At 42.4% G+C, this 23866-nt stretch overlaps 2 protein-coding genes across 2 annotated transcripts in view; both read right to left on the reverse strand.

Annotated features, from left to right (window-relative positions):
* Nucleotides 1-1721: 1721 nt before the first annotated feature.
* On the reverse strand, nt 1722-11747 carry LOC128607334 (transmembrane protein 132C-like). Its single transcript, XM_053624076.1, has 3 exons — nt 11140-11747; nt 7669-7860; nt 1722-3330 (listed from the first exon to the last, which is right to left on the reverse strand). The coding sequence occupies exons 1-3, from the start codon at nt 11464-11466 to the stop codon at nt 2173-2175; spliced, it is 1677 nt and encodes a 558-aa protein (XP_053480051.1). The 5' UTR covers nt 11467-11747; the 3' UTR covers nt 1722-2172.
* Nucleotides 11748-16704: 4957 nt separating this feature from the next.
* The window catches only part of LOC128607336 (transmembrane protein 132D-like), a 56905-nt gene continuing 49743 nt past the window's right edge, over nt 16705-23866 (reverse strand). Inside the window, exon 4 of the mRNA XM_053624077.1 lies at nt 16705-16948. Within this exon, the coding sequence (XP_053480052.1) occupies nt 16736-16948 (213 nt within the window). The 3' untranslated portion in view covers nt 16705-16735. The remainder of the gene's footprint in view (nt 16949-23866) is intronic.

Consider the following 23866-nt stretch of genomic DNA (forward strand, 5'->3'; position numbering starts at 1 on the left):
ATGACATAATAACACTGCGGTTTCATTTGCATATTGCAAAAAAAAAAAAAAGTCAAACCGACTACTTTTGGAAAAGCGTTTAGTGCATTATGAAGATGTGCACTGACTTCCTGTTCGCTCCAGCGTCCAGGGTTTCGGACCGCCTCGTGCGAAAACACGGACCGGAGAACGATCGGCTGTCGCGGTGTGTCTAGACGTCTAGAATATTAATCATCCTGTTTTTACGGCTTTATAAGGCGTTATTTTCCAGTGAATAACGAGTCCGGCTTTCACTCATCACCGCGAGTGCTGTCTAATCTCTCCTGACCTTGCTTCGGTTACAATTAAAGGATAAATCGTCTTCGCCGACTCTCGCCTCTTCATAATCATAAAGACGGTTTCCGAGCCGAAAACGAATACGAACGTCACGTTAATTGGGTAGCAAAGAGGAAATACGACGCTCTTCCGCTAATGCCCAGGGAAATCCGGCTCAGGTTAATTAGACAAATGCTGGCATTTGTGTACTGAACACTTGCAATAATTCAGCTTGAGAGATTATCAGCAAAATGCCACATTAACATACACCACTGCTTTCGTTAATTCATTCAAACGGCTCGACGATGGGAGAGAGAGAGCGAGAGAGAGAGCGAGAGAGAGAGAGAGAGGGGAAGAAAAACAACCCCGATGTAATGTAATGTAATGTAATGTACACATTCTGAAAGTCAGGAGTCGATGCACATACGCGACACGCCATCTTTCTTCCGTACGATGACATCAAGACACTTCGGTCGTGTTTCGCTCTCCCTCGAAACTTCTCCCTTCAGCGCTCGCTAATCACGTACAGTGCGAGAGTGATTGAAATGCATCCGGGGAATCGTACAGACGTCTGAGTCGTCTGGCAGAGAACAAAGACGGAGAGACAGTTCTAGCGAGAATGAACAAGACGTGCTGGGGATAAATGGACAGGAAATGTGAAAGTTCAATGAAACTCGGACTCACGTGAGGCTCTAGGTTGCCAGATTATGACTTTGTAGGTAAAAAAAAAAGTCACAGGTCATATTTTGCTCATGGCTTTGTAGTAATGAAGTCAGATTCCGCGCAGAAACGTCAGACCTTGTTTTCCCGCGTGGAAACTGGAGAACCGGCTAGTCTGTGTGAAAGGACGCAGAAAGCAGGTTGTTTTCCACCTCTTCTCATCTCTTTGTAGGCTCCAAATGCATGGTAGTAATTTTTGGCTTGTCCTTGTGTAACTCAGTTCAGCCTCCTGCTGTTTTCGCTCTAATGATGCTGGATTTGTAATTGATTTAAATTAGCTTTGGATATTTTTTATTTATTTATTTATTTTTTGCCCGTTTTTTTTTCTTTTCTGCATTATGAAAATTGTTCCGGTCACAAATGATTAAATTAGAGCAGAGATGATTTTTTTTTTTGCGCTATCTGGCTGGGAACAGCTTGACTCAGATGCTTCCAGCAATGGAAGCTTTTGCATACCGAAGATTTGGGGAATAAAATCGGGTTTAAACAGGGCACAGAGGGGAAAAATGGAATAATTTAGTGCGCTGAGGTGGAAGATGAAGTGAATATAGTGTTTATATATTATACGCAGAAATACTTTTAACGCCTCGAGTGCCAGGTGTGGGTTTTGGCTCGTGGAGAACATCGTGAGCTCCGACGGATCGCACGAGGTCACCGTAAGGAACAAGGACATCCGATCTGTCAAAACAATTCTATGTGCACTTTATTTACAGTGAAACAATATGCATCAATAGTACACTCATTGGTGTGTGTGTGTGTGTGTGTGTGTGTGTGTGTGTGGAGCATCTGCAAGCTTCGCAACGCTTTCATTTCTTTTCTCTCTCTTTTTTTTTTTTATCTAGAAAAGGCGCTAAAATAAATTTGTGTATAAATGAAGAGGAACAAAATGAAGGACAATAAATGAAGATAAATGGAGTTTTGTGTTCGTTGATTTAAAAACTCTCGCTACGAGTACCATGACGTCAGGTAGCAAGTCCTTTGACAGCTGCCGTGTTGATCCGAGAGTTCAACATACGCACGAATGTTACATCCCATGGGTTTGTTTTTTTTTTCCGGGGTCCTCCGAGAGCTTGTGATGTTTCCGTGACTGAATCCTGGCTCTATGAAGAAGGCATAAGGGTGAGTTCTGCTGTTTAACACGTGCTGTCACGTCGCCGACTACGCCACGTCTTTTAAAACACTGTCGTTTAGCCGCTCCATGTAGTTCTGCAGCTCTTTGGACTCTCGCATGTCCACATCCTGACACACCCACTTTATTTCCTCGTCCGGCTCGTCTCCGAGAGTCTCGCTGGCGGGAATAGTGGTGAACGTGGTGAATTTGACTCTCTTCCTCTTGGTGGTGGGCGAGTCCCCTTTGGCGTCTTTCCCGCCGTTGTTCTCGGCCCCTCGGTGCTCCTGCCGCTCGTGACTGTTCTTCTGTAGCGAACCGCCGTTGAGCAGAAGGCTTCCTTCCTCCAGCGCACCGATGCTGGAATCCATGATCGTGATCTGCTCGTCTGTTTGCGGCGACAGGCTCACGTGACTCTCCAGAAGCTCCGCCTCATTTCCCAGCCACACCCAGTCATGTGCGTGGTTCAGACTCTCCTGACCCTCGATGCTCATCTCCTTATGGCGATATTTCAGCGCGTAGGAAATGCAGTTAATAAGAAAGACCAAGATCGCCAGGCAGAAGACTCCTAACAGGGCGTACATCCCGATTTCCAGGTCCGAGAGTCCTCGGTTGGTCTGGAGCAGGTCGTCATCGTAGACGCTGTGTCCTCGAGGAAGGTCTACTTGGGCAGGGAAATCGGAGAAATCGACAGGGACGTTGGAAATCTGGCTGCCGTCGTTTGAGAGTTTTTCTCCGCCGGTTCTCCGGATGATTTCTGTCTTGGTCGTGGTGGTGATTCGTCTCATTGCTCCATCGGCGTCCATGTTGGAAATGGAGCTGTAGAAGTAATGGCCATCCATTCCGGTCCGGTCCGGTAAGTTCAGATTCTGCCGGTGGTTCTCGTCGTCATCTCCGTATTCAGGTTGCGAGACGCTCTCTGTGTGGCCGTATTTCACCCGGACGTGGCAGTTTCCGGCGGCGAGCACGCTGCGGCGGGGTTTGAGCTTCTGACATGACTCGTGGACGCTCATCTCGACGCGCAGCAGTGGGCCCTGACCCTCGGCCTGACCCGTGACTATGGGCCAGCGCCCGGTCGCGTCCTGATTCACGCTCACCACCTCTTCGTCCAGAGAGATCACCGTCAGCACGAAGTGATCCGGGTCGTAAAGGTCCAGAGGGGCCATGGAGCCATCACTAAACTGGAGCCAAGCACTGATCAGCGCCTCCTACAGGACAGACAGAGGAGAAAAGTACAACAGTTGAAGATTACAATCCAAATTGTTGGTGTTTTTTTTTTTTAATTGAAATCTACATGGAATAAAAATACAACACGGGATCACATGTCCGTAGGTTCACCACTATAATGATTATCAGATTTAAAGCTACAGTGCATATTTTCTTTATTGAGAGTTAGGGGACAAAAACCTCTAACGTGATGTTCCTGAGCTGCTGTGAGTCGCCCTAATGGTAATACAAATATGGTGACACTTTTGTCTTCTCCATTGTATTTCACGTTACTAGCTAGTGGTAGTGAGCTAGCATACATCTATGAACTTCGCAGATACCCAGCAGCATCTACAATGCAGACAGACATGAGAGACCAAAATGTTTTTTTCTTTCGCCTGGTCCTCAGTAACTGTAACGTTTCTGAGCACTCGTGTACATCATGACATTTTTATTTGTTCTCATAACGCTTCTGAAAGGTTCTCAAACGTAAGCGGATTATTATAGTATATCCTCAGAGGTGAGAATATTTGGGCAGAGTCTCAAATGTTATACTATTTACTGTACAAAACAGTCACTACACCATTTAGGCATACTCCGGTAGTTGGTTTAAGGGTTTAAGACGCATCCTTTAAGTCTCATGAATGCGTATTAATTTCTGCAAGTAGCTTGAAATAGCGCTTTCCTACCAAAGGGGGCGAAATTCCAAAATCACACCTCGGACTAGATGACTATCCTAATAACTGGTGGTCAAACACTTTAAACACGTAAATACAGAAGCACTATCACATTACAAATGCTACGGGTTTGAAGTGAAGAAACAGCGCCCGTACGCTTCGCTCTACCCGCTAGTACTAGCACGCAGTTCTCGCCGTTTATTTCAAAGCAACACTGAGCAAATCTGCGTCCTAACTCGCCGAGCTAAACCGCTGACCCGTCCTACATGTCCTCAAACTCCTCAACGTGAGCAGTGTGGCTCTTTATCGGCGTGACATTTCGTGCAGTGTGAGGTTAAGCTCCGAGTTCTGAGCTCTGCTAGCCTGAGCGGGAGCGCTCGATTAAACCGCAAGCCAGCCAATAAGAAAGCTCCATTATGGACACGGCCATGCAAACAGGGATTTGCCAACATGCGAGCGTCTTAAGCTTCTCTCTCGCCGGGATGAGATATAAACGTTCCAGATCAGATGCACTACAAATCCTCTGACACGCAGGGGCAGATTTCTACCGCCGTCGACTCATCGGCACGCGCGCGGATCAGTGACGAAACGTGAACAGGCGTGAATAACTCATTATTATAATAACGATCTGTCTGAGTCATCTGATACACACTTTAAACAAAAAAAGTCGTTTATAATAAATAACTTTGTCATCATGGGGTCATGACACTGCTGTGAGTACTCATAAACAATACATAAGTACAAATAATTAACATGATGGCCAGATTAAACATACATAAATGTCATTATGGTGTCATTATGACACCGCTGTAATAGTCAATAAAAAGTAGATATACAAAACATAGTTTAATAAAGGACCGGTGGAAACAGACATAAAGGTGTTATTACAATGTAATAATGCTCAGTGTTATAACCTTGTCATTATGTCAGTGTTATACAGCAGTTCTATGTCATTCTATAAGTTCAACAACCACTCTAGATATTCCTTTGGAAGTGCCGTCTTTATTCATTTTCCAATTAACCCCCTTATGACCTCCTTATGACACGTAATGACCAGAAGTCGATTGCCATGAAGCTCAGTGAAGTCAGTCTGTAAAAAGTCTTATAATACACCCTTATTTAATCGGAATTGAAGAAAGTAGTGACTTCATGATGCTTGTTGGAATAAGCCTTTATAACGGTTCACGTAGGGTTATGTCAGCTGTGATGCTATGTAGCCTTATAAGCACTAATCTTAGGTAAGGTGTTACTCAGCATCTATCCCGTATAGAACGATAGACGCCATACCCATAGCTCTTCATCCATAAATCAAAGAGTGCAACGCTCATATGGTCATGAAGCATCATAACTCACCAATTAAGGGTTATAACAGTAATAATGCCGATGTGAAAACCGTATAACAACGCAACACTGCAAAGGTTATAACCCTGACACTGACATCATTATATTTATTATATATATGATGTATATTATATAAGAGATCTCTTAACATGTAAAGCGTGTCTCTTATTCATGTTTATAAACGTTTATGAATACCTTATGAACTCAAACGATTTACGAACATTTTGAGCGAGTTGGGATTTCAATTTATTTCTTTTTTATACCTCGGATCAACACGGGACGCATTGAAATGAGACTTTTATGCGGATGAATGAGAGTTAATGTCGCGTGAGGATTATGAGGCCTTGATCTAGCGGCCGTATGAATAGTACTCTGACTGTACGTGTTCATGTGTGAGAAATGTATTGAGGCGAAATTCTCATGCGTCGCACGAGTTTACAGAGTCTGTTTGTGAAAAAGTCTCTGCATTCACATGCGGCCACCGCGGTCTCGCCTTTAATACGGAGGGCGATGAAGAGACTTTGTAATAAATGTTCCGAGGCACACATTCATCCTGAGTGAATGGGGGAAAGTCGAAAAAAAACGCTGAGGTGGTGCGAAATATCGGCATGCGCTACTGATTATGTGAGTCAAGGTAATGATAATTAACCCACTTTCCTCCTCTGAAGCCCTTAAAGAGACCTTAATTACGCTTTACTGTGGTTACTACAGGCAACCGGAGCGACCCGTAGTCCCACGGGAACGCATCGCAACCGTGGAACAAATGGGATATTGAGGGGGAAAATACCATCTAAATGGACTAAAGCGAAGGAAGAGGTTGCGCGTGCGAGTGCGTGTTTATAAATGGGATGTTTGTACGTACGTCGAGCAGCGAGTGTGTGGAAGCGATGGGGAAGAGGTGCACACTGGGAGGTCTGAGCGCGCCGTCGTGTTTCGTGGCGTGTAATCGGCTTAATTTTACATGCAGGTGTTTTGAGCGTGTAACTGACAGCTGAACAGCCGTTAAAGGAGGTGAGTCATGAATAAAGAATTCTCCTCCTTCACCCCGAATGCAGTCGATCCAGCAGGAGCGCGTGTGCTGTCTGAAGTCTGCTTCTAATGAAACATCAAGGTGTTGCGACATAAGCATTCATAAACCATTTATAAGCAGAAATATGAAAAATGAATTTATCTGTCAGAAGAGATTGTGTGTATTAACTCTGGTGTCGGGACAATACGGGCGTTTATAAAACAAATATATTAACCGGGTCAGAGTGACGAGTGTTCATAAGCAAGTTATAACTAGATACAAGAAACATAACTGACTTTTCAGAGTCACTGCTATAAGTATCCATAAACAAAGAGAGAAAATATTCATACCTATCATTAAAGTGCCATGACAGTGTCATTTTTCCAATTAAACTCCTTATGACAACCTTATGACATCCTTATGACAACCTTACGACATCCTTATGACTTCATTATGACATCCTTATGACAACCTTACGACATCCTTATGACTTCATTATGACTTCCTTATGGCATCCTTATGACAACCTTATGACATCCTTATGACATCCTTATGACAACCTTATGACATCCTTATGACTTCATTATGACTTCATTATGACTTCCTTATGGCATCCTTATGACATCCTTATGACAACCTTATGACATCCTTACGACATCCTTATGACATCCTTATGACTTCATTATGTCTTCCTTATGGCATCCTTATGACATCCTTATGACAACCTTATGACATCCTTATAACATCCTTCTGACATCCTTATGACAACCTTATGACTTCATTATGACTTCCTTATGACTTCCTTATGACATCCTTATGACACGTAATCACCTGAAGTTATCTGTCAAGAAATTCTTCAACACAGTGACGTCAGTCTGTAATTAAGTGTCATAGTACCGCCTTATGTCGACAGAAATCTGTGTTAACTCGACATCAGTAGTCACTTTCTGACGCGTATATTGTAAATAAACCTTCATAACGGGTTATGTCAGTTGTGATGTTATGTAGCCTTAAAAGCACTAATCTTATGAAAGGTGCTACGCAGCATACAAATCCGTACACGATGGTATACAAGACCCGTAATACGAGACCCGTGGCAAGAACATACATAACCCTGTCATTAGGGTGTTTATAAACGATTTATAAGGAGAAATATGAAACATAACAAAACACGTGTAGCTCTGATACAGCCATGAATCTGTTATTACAATGTAATAACACTGTAATGACGCAGCGAGCCTCAGACACCACACATGACCGTGGCTCAATTTGGGGTAAATTATAATAATGCCGTATGTGTGTGTGTGTGTCACCTGTTTGGGCATGTTGAGCACTTCCTGTGTGGTTGCCGTGGCGCTGATGGCTTGGTTACTTCCTGTGCTGAGCTGTAGGCGGAGCGTGAGGCCGCTGACCAACTGCAGGCCCAGTTCAGTGATGCTGACTCGCTCGTCCACAACAGACACCGACTTCTCGGCCAGGATCGAGTCCGAGAGCGGAGAGAGGACCTGGAGAGTGCACGTACGCACACACACACACACACACACACACACACACAGAGTTAATAAACTCAGCTCGTACGAGGTTCAGGTTTATAGTCAAGCTGCATATTTACCACAGACATACGATGTGAAGATAAATCTAATCCGCACTCCGTGAACTTGGACAGAATGAGAAATCGATCTTAAGGTTGTTTCTTTTTGGATCTGATTCGCTTCATGGATTTTGGACACACTCGACGTGAGAACACGAGCCGAAGTGATTCCACTTGATCTGCGTAGATGATCCAGGGTTTGCTGGATTTAGAGCTTAAAGACCGCACCATGAAGCTTAAAACATCATCACTTCCAGACTCTGACAGTAAATTCTGTCCGCTTAAGGAAGAAAAAAAAACTCGAGACATCCGCAGCGTTTGAGGCTATTTTAATCCGGCTCACAGACTTCACACAATCTGTATATCCCTCCTCATGTAATGCTTTAATCGAGTGTATGATAAGCTTTAATCTGAACCCTGTCAGTATAACAATGCTCAGTTCTGCTCAGTTCTGCAGGACGTTAGCGCTGGGTGTCGTGTCTGCACCGAGCCAGTGGCAGTTTACCATCACATAACCTCTCCGTCATTTCTGCTCTAACATCACTAACATCACTAACATCACTAACATCGTTAACATCGTTAACATCGCTAACATCATTAACATCACTAACATCAATAACATCACTAACATCATTAACATCGCTAACATCACTAACATCACTAACATCGCTAACATCACTAACATCGCTAACATCATTAACATCACTAACATCGCTAACATCGCTAACATCATTAACATCGCAAACATCGCTAACATCGCTAACATCACTAACATCGCTAACATCATTAACATCGCTAACATCATTAACATCGCTAACATCGCTAACATCATTAACATCGCTAACATCACTAACATCATTAACATCGCTAACATCACTAACATCGCTAACATCATTAACATCACTAACATCGCTAACATCAATAACATCGCTAACATCATTAACATCGCTAACATCATTAACATCGCTAACATCATTAACATCACTAACATCATTAACATCACTAACATCGCTAACATCATTAACATCGCTAACATCACTAACATCGCTAACATCGCTAACATCATTAACATCGCTAACATCACTAACATCGCTAACATCATTAACATCGCTAACAACATTAACATCGCTAACATCATTAACATCGCTAACATCACTAACATCATTAACATCGCTAACATCGCTAACACATTAACATCATTAACATCACTAACACATTAATATAGCTAACATCGCTAACACATTAACATCGCTAACATCATTAACATCACTAACACATTAATATAGCTAACATCGCTAACACATTAACATCGCTAACCTCACTAACAGCTCTAACATCGCTAACACATCAACAGCTCTAACATCATTAACAGCTCTAACATCACTAACATCGCTAACATCGCTAACACACTAACAGCTCTAACATCGCTAACACATCAACAGCTCTAACATCATTAACAGCTCTAACATCACTAACATCGCTAACATCGCTAACACATTAACAGCTCTAACATCGCTAACACATTAACAGCTCTAACATCGCTAACACATTAACAGCTCTAACATCGCTAACACATTAACAGCTCTAACATCACTAACACATTAACAGCTCTAACATCATTAACAGCTCTAACATCGCTAACACATTAACAGCTCTAACATCGCTAACACATTAACAGCTCTAACATCGCTAACACATTAACAGCTCTAACATCATTAACAGCTCTAACATCGCTAACACATTAACAGCTCTAACATCGCTAACACATTAACAGCTCTAACATCACTAACACATTAACAGCTCTAACATCATTAACAGCTCTAACATCGCTAACACATTAACAGCTCTAACATCGCTAACACATTAACAGCTCTAACATCACTAACACATTAACAGCTCTAACATCATTAACAGCTCTAACATCGCTAACATCACTAACATCGCTAACACATTAACAGCTCTAACATCATTAACAGCTCTAACATCGCTAACACATTAACAGCTCTAACATCACTAACACATTAACAGCTCTAACATCATTAACAGCTCTAACATCGCTAACATCACTAACATCGCTAACACATTAACAGCTCTAACATCATTAACAGCTCTAACATCGCTAACATCACTAACATCGCTAACACATTAACAGCTCTAACATCACTAACATCGCTAACATCGCTAACACATTAACAGCTCTAACATCGCTAACACATTAACAGCTCTAACATCGCTAACACATTAACAGCTCTAACATCATTAACAGCTCTAACATCGCTAACATCACTAACATCATTAACATCACTAACATCACTAACACATTAACAGCTCTAACATCGCTAACACATTAACATCGCTAGCATCACTAACACATTAACAGCTCTAACATCATTAACAGCTCTAACATCGCTAACATCACTAACATCATTAACATCACTAACATCACTAACACATTAACAGCTCTAACATCGCTAACATCGCTAACACATTAACATCGCTAGCATCACTAACACATTAACAGCTCTAACATCGCTAACACATTAACATCGCTAGCATCACTAACAGCTCTAACATCACTAACATCATTAACATCCCTAACAAATTAACATTGCTAACACATTAACACCGCTAACATCAAAAACACATTAACATCACTAACACATTAACATTGCTAACATCGCTAACATTGCTAACATCACTAACACATTAACAGCGTGGCCATGTTACAGTTATTACAGCTGCTCTGTGTCACTCTGAGGCACACAGACATTACTGCTCCTGTCTTTAAACAACCGTAGTGGATGTGTAGAGACAATTACTTTCAATAAATAAATAAATAAATAAATAAATAAACAAATAAACAGTAGATTGAAAAGTCACTGCAGTGATGAGGAGCGGAACACGATGGGGGGGGGGGGGGGTGGTGAAGGAATAATATATATGAGAAAATATAAATGTGTAGGAAGAAAGACAGGACAGATGGATGCACACAAAAAAGAACAGACGGTCAGACAAATAGATAGACACATAGACAGACAGACAGATAGACAGACAGACAGGTAGATAGACAGACAGGTAGATAGTTAGACAGACAGACAGACAGATAGATAGAGAGGCAGACAGACAGACAGAAAGACAGACAGACAGGCAGACAGACAGACAGATAGATAGACAGAGAGTGGTGAGTGTGTACCTGGATGCTGGTCATGCCCGTGCCCACGCCCTCCAGCAGGCGGCCATCTTGTAAGCGTGCGATTCGAGGATCCTCCACTTTCAGGAAGTCCCACACCAGTCCTGTGATGTCCAGCTGCCAATCAGAGCCCAGCATGTAGGTCAGCTGACCTCGGACCTCTGCGGATTCGGCGACGAAGTGAGTGAGAATGCGTATGATGGCTCTCTGATACTGCAGGGTGCAGGTCCTTCCTCTCCGCTCCTCATCATCCTCATCATCACTGTCCCGCATCGACCTGACAACAACACGCACATCGTGTCTGTTCACATATCTCCTTTTACCATCCATAAATCACACACACACACACACATACACACCGAGGAGCACATTCTCAGCTGTCAAACCTCCATTAAGTTTGACGAGTCCCTACATCTAATGATGGGAGGACAATTACTCTAATCATTTCACATTAGAGTGCTAAAACAGCATTGGATTAACAGCAGGAGCTGCCACAGAGCACAACAACAGCATTTATCAGCACTTCGCCATCCTCAGAGAGAGACAGACTGTGTGTGAGTGAAAGAGACAAAGAAAACGAGAGAGAACAACTGCGTGTGAGAAAGAGAGAGTGTGAGGGAGAGAGGCAGCGCGACAAAGAGACAAAGAGACAGAGTTCGACGGTTTGAAAGAGACAGAGAGGGAGACAGTGTGATAGACAGACAGACAGATAGACAAATAGATAGATACAACGCTAGCTGATGTGCCTCATTATAACTGAGACCTCAGGTATAATGACAAGACTCTCAGATGTTTTGTCCTGGATCAGTGCAGGTAGATTTTCGACCTAATCCTCTCGATATCTGACGTCTCTACAGAATTCTAAAAGTTGAAACACTAGCGACTAGCAAAGCTAGCAAAGCTCACGGTTTTAGTGCTATTCACCAGCATCTCACGCTGTATTAATATCGGCATGAGCACTGCGTTCCTCCTCCTGTCAGGGTGCCGTGGAGCCGAGACGACGCCCGGCTCCGTCCTGCACGCGGCGCGGTCAGGAATTAGCCTTAGCCTGCGCTCGCGTCGTGTCGACGGCGAGAGAAAACGGCGAATTCGTCTCTTAAGAGCCGAAACAGCGGATTTAAATGTGCAGTGAAAGAGACAGAGTGCCTCGGGGAGCCGCGCTACAATCTCGTTCAGTCACAAACGCTTTCGCAGTGTGTCGCTTCCACATAAGCCGGGCCTTCGGGGCGCTCCGTCTAGAGAGATCGCTGGAAAGACGAGCGTCTAGCGCAAGAGACAGGCTGAGAAGAGCGACGCGGAGTTTCCAGAGAAGTGGACGAGTGAGCGAGAGACTAAAAGGGACAATCTCTTTAATCTGTTCCTGGATTAAAGAGGACGCTGATGAGTACTGAGACGAGAACGAGATCCCTATCCATACAGTCTGAGAGGAAACGATATCAGACGGGGTTCTTCCAGACTTCTAGAACCTTCTAGAAACTGTACATCCGTGTTTAATGAAGGATTTTCAGCAGGAGCCACGCCCTTTTCTCACCAACACCAAAAAAATCCACTAAACTCCAACCGAGAACCAAGACCCGGGACCTGAGGTGGCGTCGTTTCGTCTGAATAACAACGACGGCGCTGTTTTCATCGCCGTCATTACAGACGCAGAGACACGAAGACAGATAGAACACTCCGGAGATGTGAAACACGTCGCGTGATTACGTTAACGTCAGCTAGAACGTCAAGTGCGAGGAATCAAACGCTGTCCGTGGTGCTGTCCTGGGAAAATAATCATCAACAGCGAGGCGTTGAAGCGGCGTTACCGTGACCACCCCGAAGCTGATTATTTCCCAATCATTCCTCTCATGCCGACAAGGACACGCTTTTATTTTATTCATCAAACAACAATCCACGATACTTTTTATCCGTTTATAGTTACGCTCGATCTTCATTAGAGCAGCTCTGACCGTACAGTCGTTCCCTCACCACACTCTCTCTTTAGTCTCTCTTTTGAATTATTATTTTTTTAAACGCCGTTTGTCCCGCAGCGTCCTGAAGATGTCGCGAAACTTTAAGCTGCGGCTCCACCTGTCCGCGCTGACGCTGGAGACTCCTTCCCTAAACGTTTTACTCTTAACCTGTTTAAGTGGAGCGTCCGCTGTGTACGAGCTGCTGCTATAGAAAACTAATCACCTTCTGACCAATCACAAGCCTCTCTCTCTCTCTCTCTCTCTCTCTCTCTCTATATATATATATATATATATATATAGAAAGGAAACTGTACTACACCCGGCCAGACACACGCAAAAATAATGAAACCCAGAACAGACGTCTATGAAATAAAGCAGGACGGATTTCGAGCGCGTGAAGAGACGAGAGCTCTGTCACTGTTTGAATAATGAGATTTTCTGTACAGAGCAGTGGATGATGTGACGCTGTATTATATTGTATAATATTATATTATATGAACGGTCGAGTCTTTTTGTGTTTCTGATATTTATTTCATTTCAGGCGTAATTGAATTAACGATGCTTTAACCGAAATGGAAGCTGAACTGTTTAGCTTGGCTTTGTGCTCGAACAGGTGTGATGCTGAGAATTATCGAACACTAACACTTACTTCTCTCTGCTCTTCTCTCTACTTACTTGTGTGTGTGTGTGTGTGTGTGTGTGTGTGTGAGAGTACGCTTAATTAAACCACTCTACACAAACACCATTGTGCAGCTCCTCGGGGGTTTGAAGCAATCACAAATCTAATCAGTTCTTAATCAGCTGCAGCAATCAGGACAAAACCCACGCCGCCGTCTCAGCGCTATCGCTCCGCTTCACTCGTCCTCCCGCTCCCTCGCTCTCCTGCGCACGCTCGGATGTGCTTCAGAGGCGTATCGATGCCCGTGTCACGCCGTGTCGGCTCGCGCTTTTCTCTGAGGAGCTGCGATGGCATTTCGCCGCGTGTTACACTCCGGGGTAGAGAAGGTCAGAAACCCGAATCAGGTGTCTGGGTATTCTTGCTTCAGAGTCTCTGTGCTATATCACACACACACACACACACACACACACACTGATTAAACACAATGGTACTGATCTGGTTAGACCAACGGGTTCTGGACAGTACCCTTAGGAAACTCAGAGGAGATCGCGATTTTTAAAAACGGCCGCCGATTTCCCGCAGATTCGGGCCGAGGCGCATCGTGATGACGTCATTCATCCGAACGCTCTTCGATTCACGTGCGTCGAACACGAGAACAGCTAAAAGGTCTCGTTTACAGAGCGCGCGGAATTTTGCGATTCAAAATTGTTTGGTTTTCCGCAAAAAAAACAAAACAAAACAAAAAACGCAAAAAATGTCGCAAAATTTTGAAAGGAAAAAAAAAGGCGTCCTCTTATCAGATAACTCAGCAGGCTAATTCCTCCGGCTCCGTATGATAACGTTAGCTAGGTGGATAAACCTCTAACACCTCCGAGGATTCCTCCGTGACAGACGCGTAGAGGTTTATTTGTTTTGATGTCTGAATAATGAATATATTCGTGAAGGTATCTGCAGGCGGGATCTACACGTCCACCTCCAAACTACTGTTTCTGTTTATAAAGCTTGATGAAGTGACGTCGCTGTTTATTTACCCGACCGAACGTTCTTCTTTATCTTTCAATCGCAATACTTCTGTTTCAGCAATCCGTCCAGCAACACAGTCCCATCAGCGTCGTGTTTACTCTTTAACGCGCTCGCGCCCTCACCGCCGCGTGGAGGAGGGACTGCGGAGCGAAGAGATAAAGGAAATGAAATGAATGGCGTATTCCTGAAGTGCCCCGAGTCCTATTTGTCGGGAGGACACATTTCCGTTCGAGCTGGAGAACGTACACGATTACTCGACGTGTAAAAGTTTGGTTCACCACAGGGGTGTATTCCTGGCCCGGTTCTCTTTTCTTTTTATACGCTTCCCTGAGATCAGTTGATTCGAGTGTAATACTTGAAGTGTTCTTATCATTTTTACACACCTGGCAGGCAGCTTTATTTCTGCTTTGATATAAACAGAATGATATTAATAAGCATGCTTTTCTTTAAGATAGAAGAGAACTGGATTTCATAAAAAAAAAAAAAAAAAAACGTCCCGCGGTTGAATTCAGACAAAGCCGAAATTGTTGTCATCGGACCAGATCGTATTGTAAATACGCTAGGGTATTTATTTATTTATTTATTTTGTCTCGTTCATTGAGGGCTGGTGAGGGAACGAGTGTTTATAGCTGCTGTAACGTAAGTGAGAATGCGAACGAACTCGTTTCACGGACGTTCCACAACGTTACATGTAACTAGAAACGGATAAAACGGACAAAATGCTATTCTTTAGATGTAAAATAATAATAATAATAATAATAATAATAATAATAATAATGATAATATTTGTTGGCAAACTGAAATAACGCACTTCATGCTGCTGTTAAAGGACAATCTTTGGATTTATTTATTTATTTTACTACACTGATAATTACCATCTAGTTCGTGCTTTCTATTTTTTTCTCACTTCCTCTGGAGAGACTGTTTGATGTAATTGCGAATACGTCTCCGCCTCTAGTTTTTTCGCTACTCATATTAACCCGGATACGAATTCTAACTCGTCGTGTGCGAAAGCGAACTGGAAAATCGATCCGATCGATTTATTTTCCCGCCGCCGTCGCCATCGCCGTGTATTCCTGAAACTTTACGTGAGCCCCGTGTCGGTTCGCAGCGAGTGCATGTGTGGAAAACTCCAGCAGAAATGAGACATGCACCCTGCTGTGTGTCGGGCCACTCGAGCGGCTCAGCCATGTTTTATTCTCCTTCCTCTTCATCTCGAATTTATTCGGCCTGCTGAGTTTCTGTAGTCAGACTGCCGAGCTGCGCCTCTGCGATCCGCGCATTATTTATCTCTCGCTATTTCTCTATACCACACACACACACACACACACACACACACACACACACACACACACTCAAGGCCGAGTGAGAAATAACTACCAGTTTCTAAGCAAACAAGTTTCAAGGCAAGAGGAATGTGTTTGAATCCGATCTCCCAGAGAATAATCAGATCTCAGTTCCACTTTACTTACAGTTCATGTGTAGGTGTTTGTGTAACTGATGACATGTCAGGAGAATGTCACACAAATCTGATAAGCGAGAGAAAATCAAGAACTCGCCGCGCGCTGTTTAAACACGTCGGGTGTTTGCTAAACACGGACGCGCGACGGTCCGCCGAGATCCGACGGCCAGTTAAGAAAGTCCTCGGATAAAAAGATCTGTATGTTTCTCGGAGCTGCCGCGAAGCCTGAACAAACCGAACGATACTGGGGAATAAAGATCTGTCTGGCATCTAAACAGCGTTTCTGTTCCGTCACTGCTTCCCATCGGGGTGTGGACGTTTTGCTGAAACCAAAAGACCATCGAACCCATCAGTGCTTCTTCCCTAAACTGCTGGGAGCATACACCTCTCTAAAATCCCCCCATCGGCCCTTCTCGATGGCCCAGTGATAATCTCATCTCCGAACCGATGACCACTACTGCTCCTCTCACTGTAAACCTTCAACGTGAAGGACACGTTTCCGGTTATTATCTTCCGTCGCTTTTCTCAGGGGCGTGTCCGTGCTCACCTTGGCGTGTTGGGCGTCGTGGGGACCCTCCAGCTTTTAATCGGGCTCAGCTCCGTGTCCGATGCCTCGATGTGGAGCGGCAGGCGCGGGATCCACACGTTCATCTCCAGCTGAGCCGTAGCAAAGCTGTAGGTGAAGTTCACCAGCATCCGCACTCGTCCCCTCATCTCCTTACCGTTTACGTACACGTAGTCGCACCTGTCTGCCACCTGAGACACACACACACACACACGGATCATTACATACATACGTTACGAACATGTTTCCTCTGCTTAACCAACATCACACACAGATCTATTCGACTGTTTACATTATTTCTACTCTGTAAGTGTTTTTCCTTTTCTTACTCCTCCTAGCGTGCTGCTCCGACGTCTCAGATCTTATCTTTCTATTACAGTCACAGCAATAAAGCCATGTTAAGATCAAACGTGAGCGAAAGAAGGGGTGATAAAGAGAGAGAGAGAGAGGGAGAGAGAAGGGCAGTGGAAGCAATGAGCAGTGAAATTGTAAACGGATAAATTAACAGCGTGCACCGGCTCTGTGTGTTTTTTACTTTAATAGTTACGATGGCAGGATTTTCATTTCCGGACGTTAACTAACAGTACAATCGAATATGTCACGTGTCGGCGCTGTTTGCCGTGGTGTTTATCCGCGTGTTTATTTTTGATTTCTTTGCGCCACGGTTCTGTTTGCTGAATATTATTTCTGAGACGCAGACCGTACTGACACAGACACGAAGACTTGATCTCGCAAACAGAGATCACTGGCGTGAGCGGACAGGGGGCAACCCGAGCTGTTATTTAAACCGATTTAAATACGTACAAGCGCGCAGACTTCGCTATGAATCCAGTTTTATTTGCACGCCATTTTGACCGATAGACATGCGGTACGTTTATACGGACGACGATAATCCGATATGAACCCCATTAAGACGATACTCTGATGAAGAAACTAGCATGTGAACAGCGATTACTGAGGACCTTAATCTGATTAAAGTCATACTCGGAGTAAACACGGAGGGAATTAAGACGTGTGGAGTATTCCCGTTTTAGTCGCGTTATCGACGTGCGTTACAGACACGTACACACCTTAATCACACTATTAACGTCGTGTGAGAGTTTTCACCGCATTGTGCGACAGGACACGATCACACACGGCAGCGCTCGACCGTTTGACGGCAAACGGGAGAGCACGGCTGCGTCCCAAACCGCGTACTTGCCTACTATACATGTATCTTGGCTACTATACAGTAGGTAAGTATGCAGTTTGGGACGCAGCCCACGGCATGACAAATAATTAACCGCACTTGAAGCGTTGATAAAATTAAAAATGAAAACACCCAGAACTGTATACGGTTCCATAACGAAGACCAACTGTACGTCGATACGTGAAATTCTGGAGGGAACGTCGGACGGCGTGGCGCGGGGACGTAATGACGTGTGACGTTAATCGATCTATGTTCTATAACACGTAAAACGGGAACATGAAAGGAATATTCTCTAAAAGCAACTCATGTAAACACCTTAATCAGAATATCGTCTTATTCAGAATAAGGTCAATAATTAGATTACTGCTGTCCATGTAAACGTCGTCAGTGTCACAGAGCACCTTTACGGTAAGCTCCTCTGGTTTACGATGTAAAGCTTGGTAACAAACCAACACTTTTAAAGTCGGGACGGTCCTCGGGACGTCCCGGCTTTCACGTCAGTAGTCTATCTCATTTTTCTGTCTGTCATTTTTGATGATTAGAAGCTCATCTGCGTCACATTCCCTGCATTCTCTAATCACCCATATGTCCAAGGGTGCCAATACTTCTCAATATGACTGTATTTAATATTTGCTTTTAGGTGTGTACGATGTGAATGTATATGTGAATGTGTGTGTGTGTGTGTGTGTGTGTGTGTGTGTGTGTGGATGCCAGACCTCCAAACACTTCTGTTCAAATGTTCCTTTACACTGAATCTCCTGTCTGTGTGTAAGAGGCTTTAAATCACAGCATTTATCCCACTTTGATCTCTCTACTCACACACACACATACACACCCACACACACACACACACACACACACACATCAAGGTGCTTTGAAGTACCTAAAGTATAGCCCTCCGCTGATAGCCTGGATTTGAATGCTAACACACGCACACACACACACACACACACACACACACACACACACACACACACTCACCACTCTTTACACATCATTCAAGACCTATAAATTCTTTCATGTTGTCATATCTGAAAACTGGGGTTTAAACTCAGTCAGGACTCGGTGATTAATGTAAGTTCACCTCAGGTCCTGCTCAAGAACATCTCAGATCTGTCAGAAACACACCTCTTTTGGTGTGTAAACACACCTCTTTTGGTGTGTCTTTGATAACCGGTACCGTCTTGCTGGAACAGTTAGTTTCCATGTAGGCGTGTTTTTTTTTTTTTTTTCAGTCACATTTGACAGCCAACTCAAGAACCATTAAACCTACAATGTGAATGTATATGTGAATGTGTGTGTGTGTGTGTGTGTGTGTGTGTGTGTGTGTGTGACAGCAGGATGTCCACAGAGTGTGCTGTACTGTAGGATCCTGTATATCTGTGTATAAAGTCTACCTTTGGCTGTGGCACTTAAATGTTGGGGCAGTAAAATAATTGTGTGTTAGACGTGGACTATAAAACTCTTCCTTTTCTTTTTGGGGTCTTGTTGTTATGGTAACGGCGTGATCTTGACCCTCACTGCAGTATTTCTAAAACTTACTATAGCTTCCAACAAAATCCTCAACACGCCGATGACGCTAATTACCTGATCGCTGTAGGAGCATAAAGAGAAACGGAGCGAGTGATTACTTCATATTAAACCAGAGTCTAATAGCTAGTGTATCCCGTGTGTGTGTGTGTGTGTGTGCGTGTGTTTTAACAACACTATAAAAGCTCAGAGTCAGAGAGCATACTGCAGCATGAGTATAAAGACATCATGCTGTATTTATAGCCTGCGAGTGTCTCAGTACATTAGAGTTAGAATTGTTAGACCTGAGAGATTGTGTGTGTGTGTGTGTGTGTGTGTGTGTGTGTGTGTGCGTGTGTGTGTGTTTCACTCTGTCTGACTGATGGAGATGTCAGTCAGGGTCTTCTGTGCTTCTTTTCTCTCCTCTCTGCCTGTAACCGAGGCTTTTCATTGCTTGCTAAGCAGATATCAAGTATGAAATCTTGTTCCAAACACACACACACACACACACACACACACACACACACACACACACACACACACACACACAGTCATGAAGCTCATTATTAGACACGAACATTAACACGTCTATACGAGACACTGTACTGGAACATTAGCATGGGAAATGAATTGAGTAAAAGAGTGTTTAATATTAAATACTGCGTTTCGCACTCATGCAGCGAATCTCTGTGGATGTTCTCATTTTACACAGACTGCTATTGCGTTTTCAGTTCCATATCGTACTCGTTTACTTGCACTTTAGTTAAAAAAATGCTCCGATACCAACAGCAGATACCATGTGATACCATGTGACACAATCCCGATTAACAGACGACGTGAAAGGACATCAGGACGTACAGTATTTCACGATTAAAAAGAGAATTCAGACGGTAATCTGTGCTCTGTGAAAATATTGACGGGAGGAACTACGGTGTTTTTCCTAAAATACAGCTCATAATACATCTTAAACATAAAAAACAGCGTTACTAGACGCAAACATCCCTTGCTAGCAGCAGACGCTGGCTAGGTGCATACAATTTTACAACATTTGTAACATCCTACAATTTTATAACATTCATAACATCCTACAATTTAATAACATTCGCAACATCCTACAATTTAATAACATTCGCAACATCCTACAATTTAATAACATTCGTAACATCCTACAATTTTATAACGTTCGCAACATCCTACAATTTTATAACATTCTCAACATCCTACAATTTTATAACATTCGCAACATCCTACAATTTTATAACATTCGCAACATCCTACAATTTTATAACATTCATAACATCCTACAATTTTATAACATTTGCACCATCCTACAATTTAATAACATCCGCAACATCCTACAATTTTATAACATTCATAACATCCTACAATTTTATAACATTTGCACCATCCTACAATTTAATAACATCCGCAACATCCTACAATTTTATAACATTCACACCATCCTACAATTTTATAACATTCGCAACATCCTACAATTTTATAACATTCGCAACATCCTACAATTTAATAACATTCGCAACATCCTTCAATTTAATAACATTCGCAACATCCTACAATTTAATAACATTCGCAACATCCTTCAATTTAATAACATTCGCAACATCCTACAATTTAATAACATTCGCAACATCCTTCAATTTAATAACATTCGCAACATCCTACAATTTAATAACATTCGCAACATCCTTCAATTTAATAACATTCGCAACATCCTACAATTTTACAATTTACAATTCTATATATCTGTTTTCTCGGCTTCTTCTTTGACAGCGCAAATGTTTTATTCTTCAATTAACAGCAATTAAAAGGAAGTTTAAATAGAATCAATTAGCAAACACAACACCGCATTGTGTTGAGCTTCTCCACTGATTTTTTTATGTTTATAATTGAACACAAAGCAGGTTTGAATACAATGACTGCTTTTTAAAAGAAATCCTGTTTAACTAATCCATAATTAAATGCTCTCATAAAATATCCAGAGCATACTGTGTTTAGGAGACACTCGTAATGGTTAATGTGCTTTCAAAGGCTACAGAACTGCAGGAAGAACACACACACACACACACACACACACACACACACACACACACACACACACACACACACACAGAGGATGGATTTGTATCATTTTCTTTGTTTGTTTTTTCATTTGTCATTGTCACTATATAACCTTTCCAGTTGGCTGTTGGGGTTTTATTTTCTTAAAGTGTCAAAATATCATTTTAAAACTTATAAGTGTAATAAAATACCTGTGCATGTTTCCCATTCCCCAGTCCCAGTCCCAGTCCCATGATGGACTTGTGGGGGAAAAAACAGCTTTGTGTCACCTGACTCCCTCATGTGCTAATAATGAGCAGTTAATAGTTAGTGTAAAGTTTTAAAGTTGGTGTAACTAGTGTACATTTTAAAATGTTTAAAACAACCATAAAGCTTATAAGCCCGTGTACACTTTAAACATTTCAGGAAATTTCAGTGTCAATTTAAAGTTAGAGTAAGTAAGATTAAAGACGGTGTAAATCTCAAAGCACATGCAAATTGTAATGCTAAATGTAAACGTTTAAAGTCAGCATAAATGTGAAAGTTTAAAGATAGTGTAAATGTTGAAGTTTACAGTTAGTGTAAATGTTGAAGTTTACAGTTAGTGTAAATGTTGAAGTTTAAAGTTAGCGTAAATTTTGAAGTTTACAGTTAGCGTAAATGTTGACGTTTAAAGTTAGTGTAAATGTTGAAGTTTACAGTTAGTGTAAATGTTGAAGTTTACAGTTAGTGTAAATGTTGACGTTTAAAGTTAGTGTAAATGTTGAAGTTTACAGTTAGTGTAAATGTTGACGTTTAAAGTTAGTGTAAATGTTGAAGTTTACAGTTAGTGTAAATGTTGACGTTTAAAGTTAGTGTAAATGTTGAAGTTTACAGTTAGTGTAAATGTTGAAGTTTACAGTTAGTGTAAATTTTGAAGTTTACAGTTAGTGTAAATGTTGACGTTTAAAGTTAGTGTAAATGTTGAAGTTTACAGTTAGTGTAAATGTTGAAGTTTACAGTTAGCGTAAATGTTGACGTTTAAAGTTAGCGTAAATGTTGAAGTTTACAGTTAGTGTAAATGTTGAAGTTTACAGTTAGCGTAAATGTTTAACCTTCGTGTAAATTTTAAAAAGTAAAGGTAGCGTAAAGTTAATATAAATCTTGAAGCTTAAAGTTAGTGTAAATGTACATTAGTAAACATAGTGCAAAGTTAAGTCTAGTGTAATGTTTGGTTTAAAGTTCGTTTTACTGTAAAGGTAGTGTAAAGTGAATGTAAATCTTGAAGCTTAAAGTTCGCGTAAATTTATATTTTCAAACTTGGTGTAAAGTTATACGTCGGGTGTAATGTTGGATCGAGACCTTGGATGTCGTGTCACCACATTCACCACCTGGGTTTGCTCCATCTTTCTGTCGTAAACATGGAGCTGTGTATTAGCTGCGGTTATTACAGCAGGAATAAATCACAGTGGAGAGCAGCGGGACTCTAATCTGCTTCTGCTCAGGCTGATGTGGACTTCATTTCTACCTGACTGACTCCAAATCGTGCTTTAAATCAACTGCATGACTGATTCCTGTGCACACACACACACACACACACACACACACACACACACACACAAATCTGTAAATCTGCTGGGAGTTATAATGGCAGTCTGGATAGACAAACCTTTCTGCTTTAACCCTCCTATTATGTTGGGGGAAAAAAGTTACCTCCATTATGTTAAGGGTCAAAATGACTTCCACAGTTTAAATACACACGAAAACAGCAAAGAACAGCTTAAAACAGTCAACCTTTATTATGACTTCCCTGAGACGAGCCATAAGAAGAAATATTCGCATATAAGTTCATGACCCTAAAATGCCTGACATGAAGCAGTTAACCTGCTCGGATTCCTTCCGTCTGAGAAAACGGCTTAGAGAAACATCTGGAATGAATTAGCGAGAATGGCGGTAAAACACTAGTCAAATATTTGCCGCTATTACTGCCTGAAATCTCTTGCAAAACAATCAGACACGGTGTGTAATTATATTCCGGTACGTCAATGTGTCGAGACTGGGTGGCACCAGAAGCTGAAATAATAACACACTGATAATAGTGTAACAATGAAATAAATATAAAGCGCCCAGACAAAAGACAACAAAAGACACAGAAATATCAAAGGCGTTTAGAACAGAAGCCTGAAAGAACCGCATTCATGTGGATGGAGGACGTAACGAGCGCTGACTGGTAGAGATGATGTTTGGGAATATTGACTGAAAGAAAAGCCGTTACGCTTCACATCAAACCAGACTTCGAGCGGGAACACGCTGCGGGAGTCCCAGCAGGGCGGGTTTTTAGTAATAGAACAACGAGCTGTAATCAAAGCCGGCT

The sequence above is a fragment of the Ictalurus furcatus genome, chromosome 5 (assembly GCF_023375685.1).
Source record: "Ictalurus furcatus strain D&B chromosome 5, Billie_1.0, whole genome shotgun sequence".
Taxonomy (NCBI): Eukaryota; Metazoa; Chordata; class Actinopteri; order Siluriformes; family Ictaluridae; genus Ictalurus; species Ictalurus furcatus.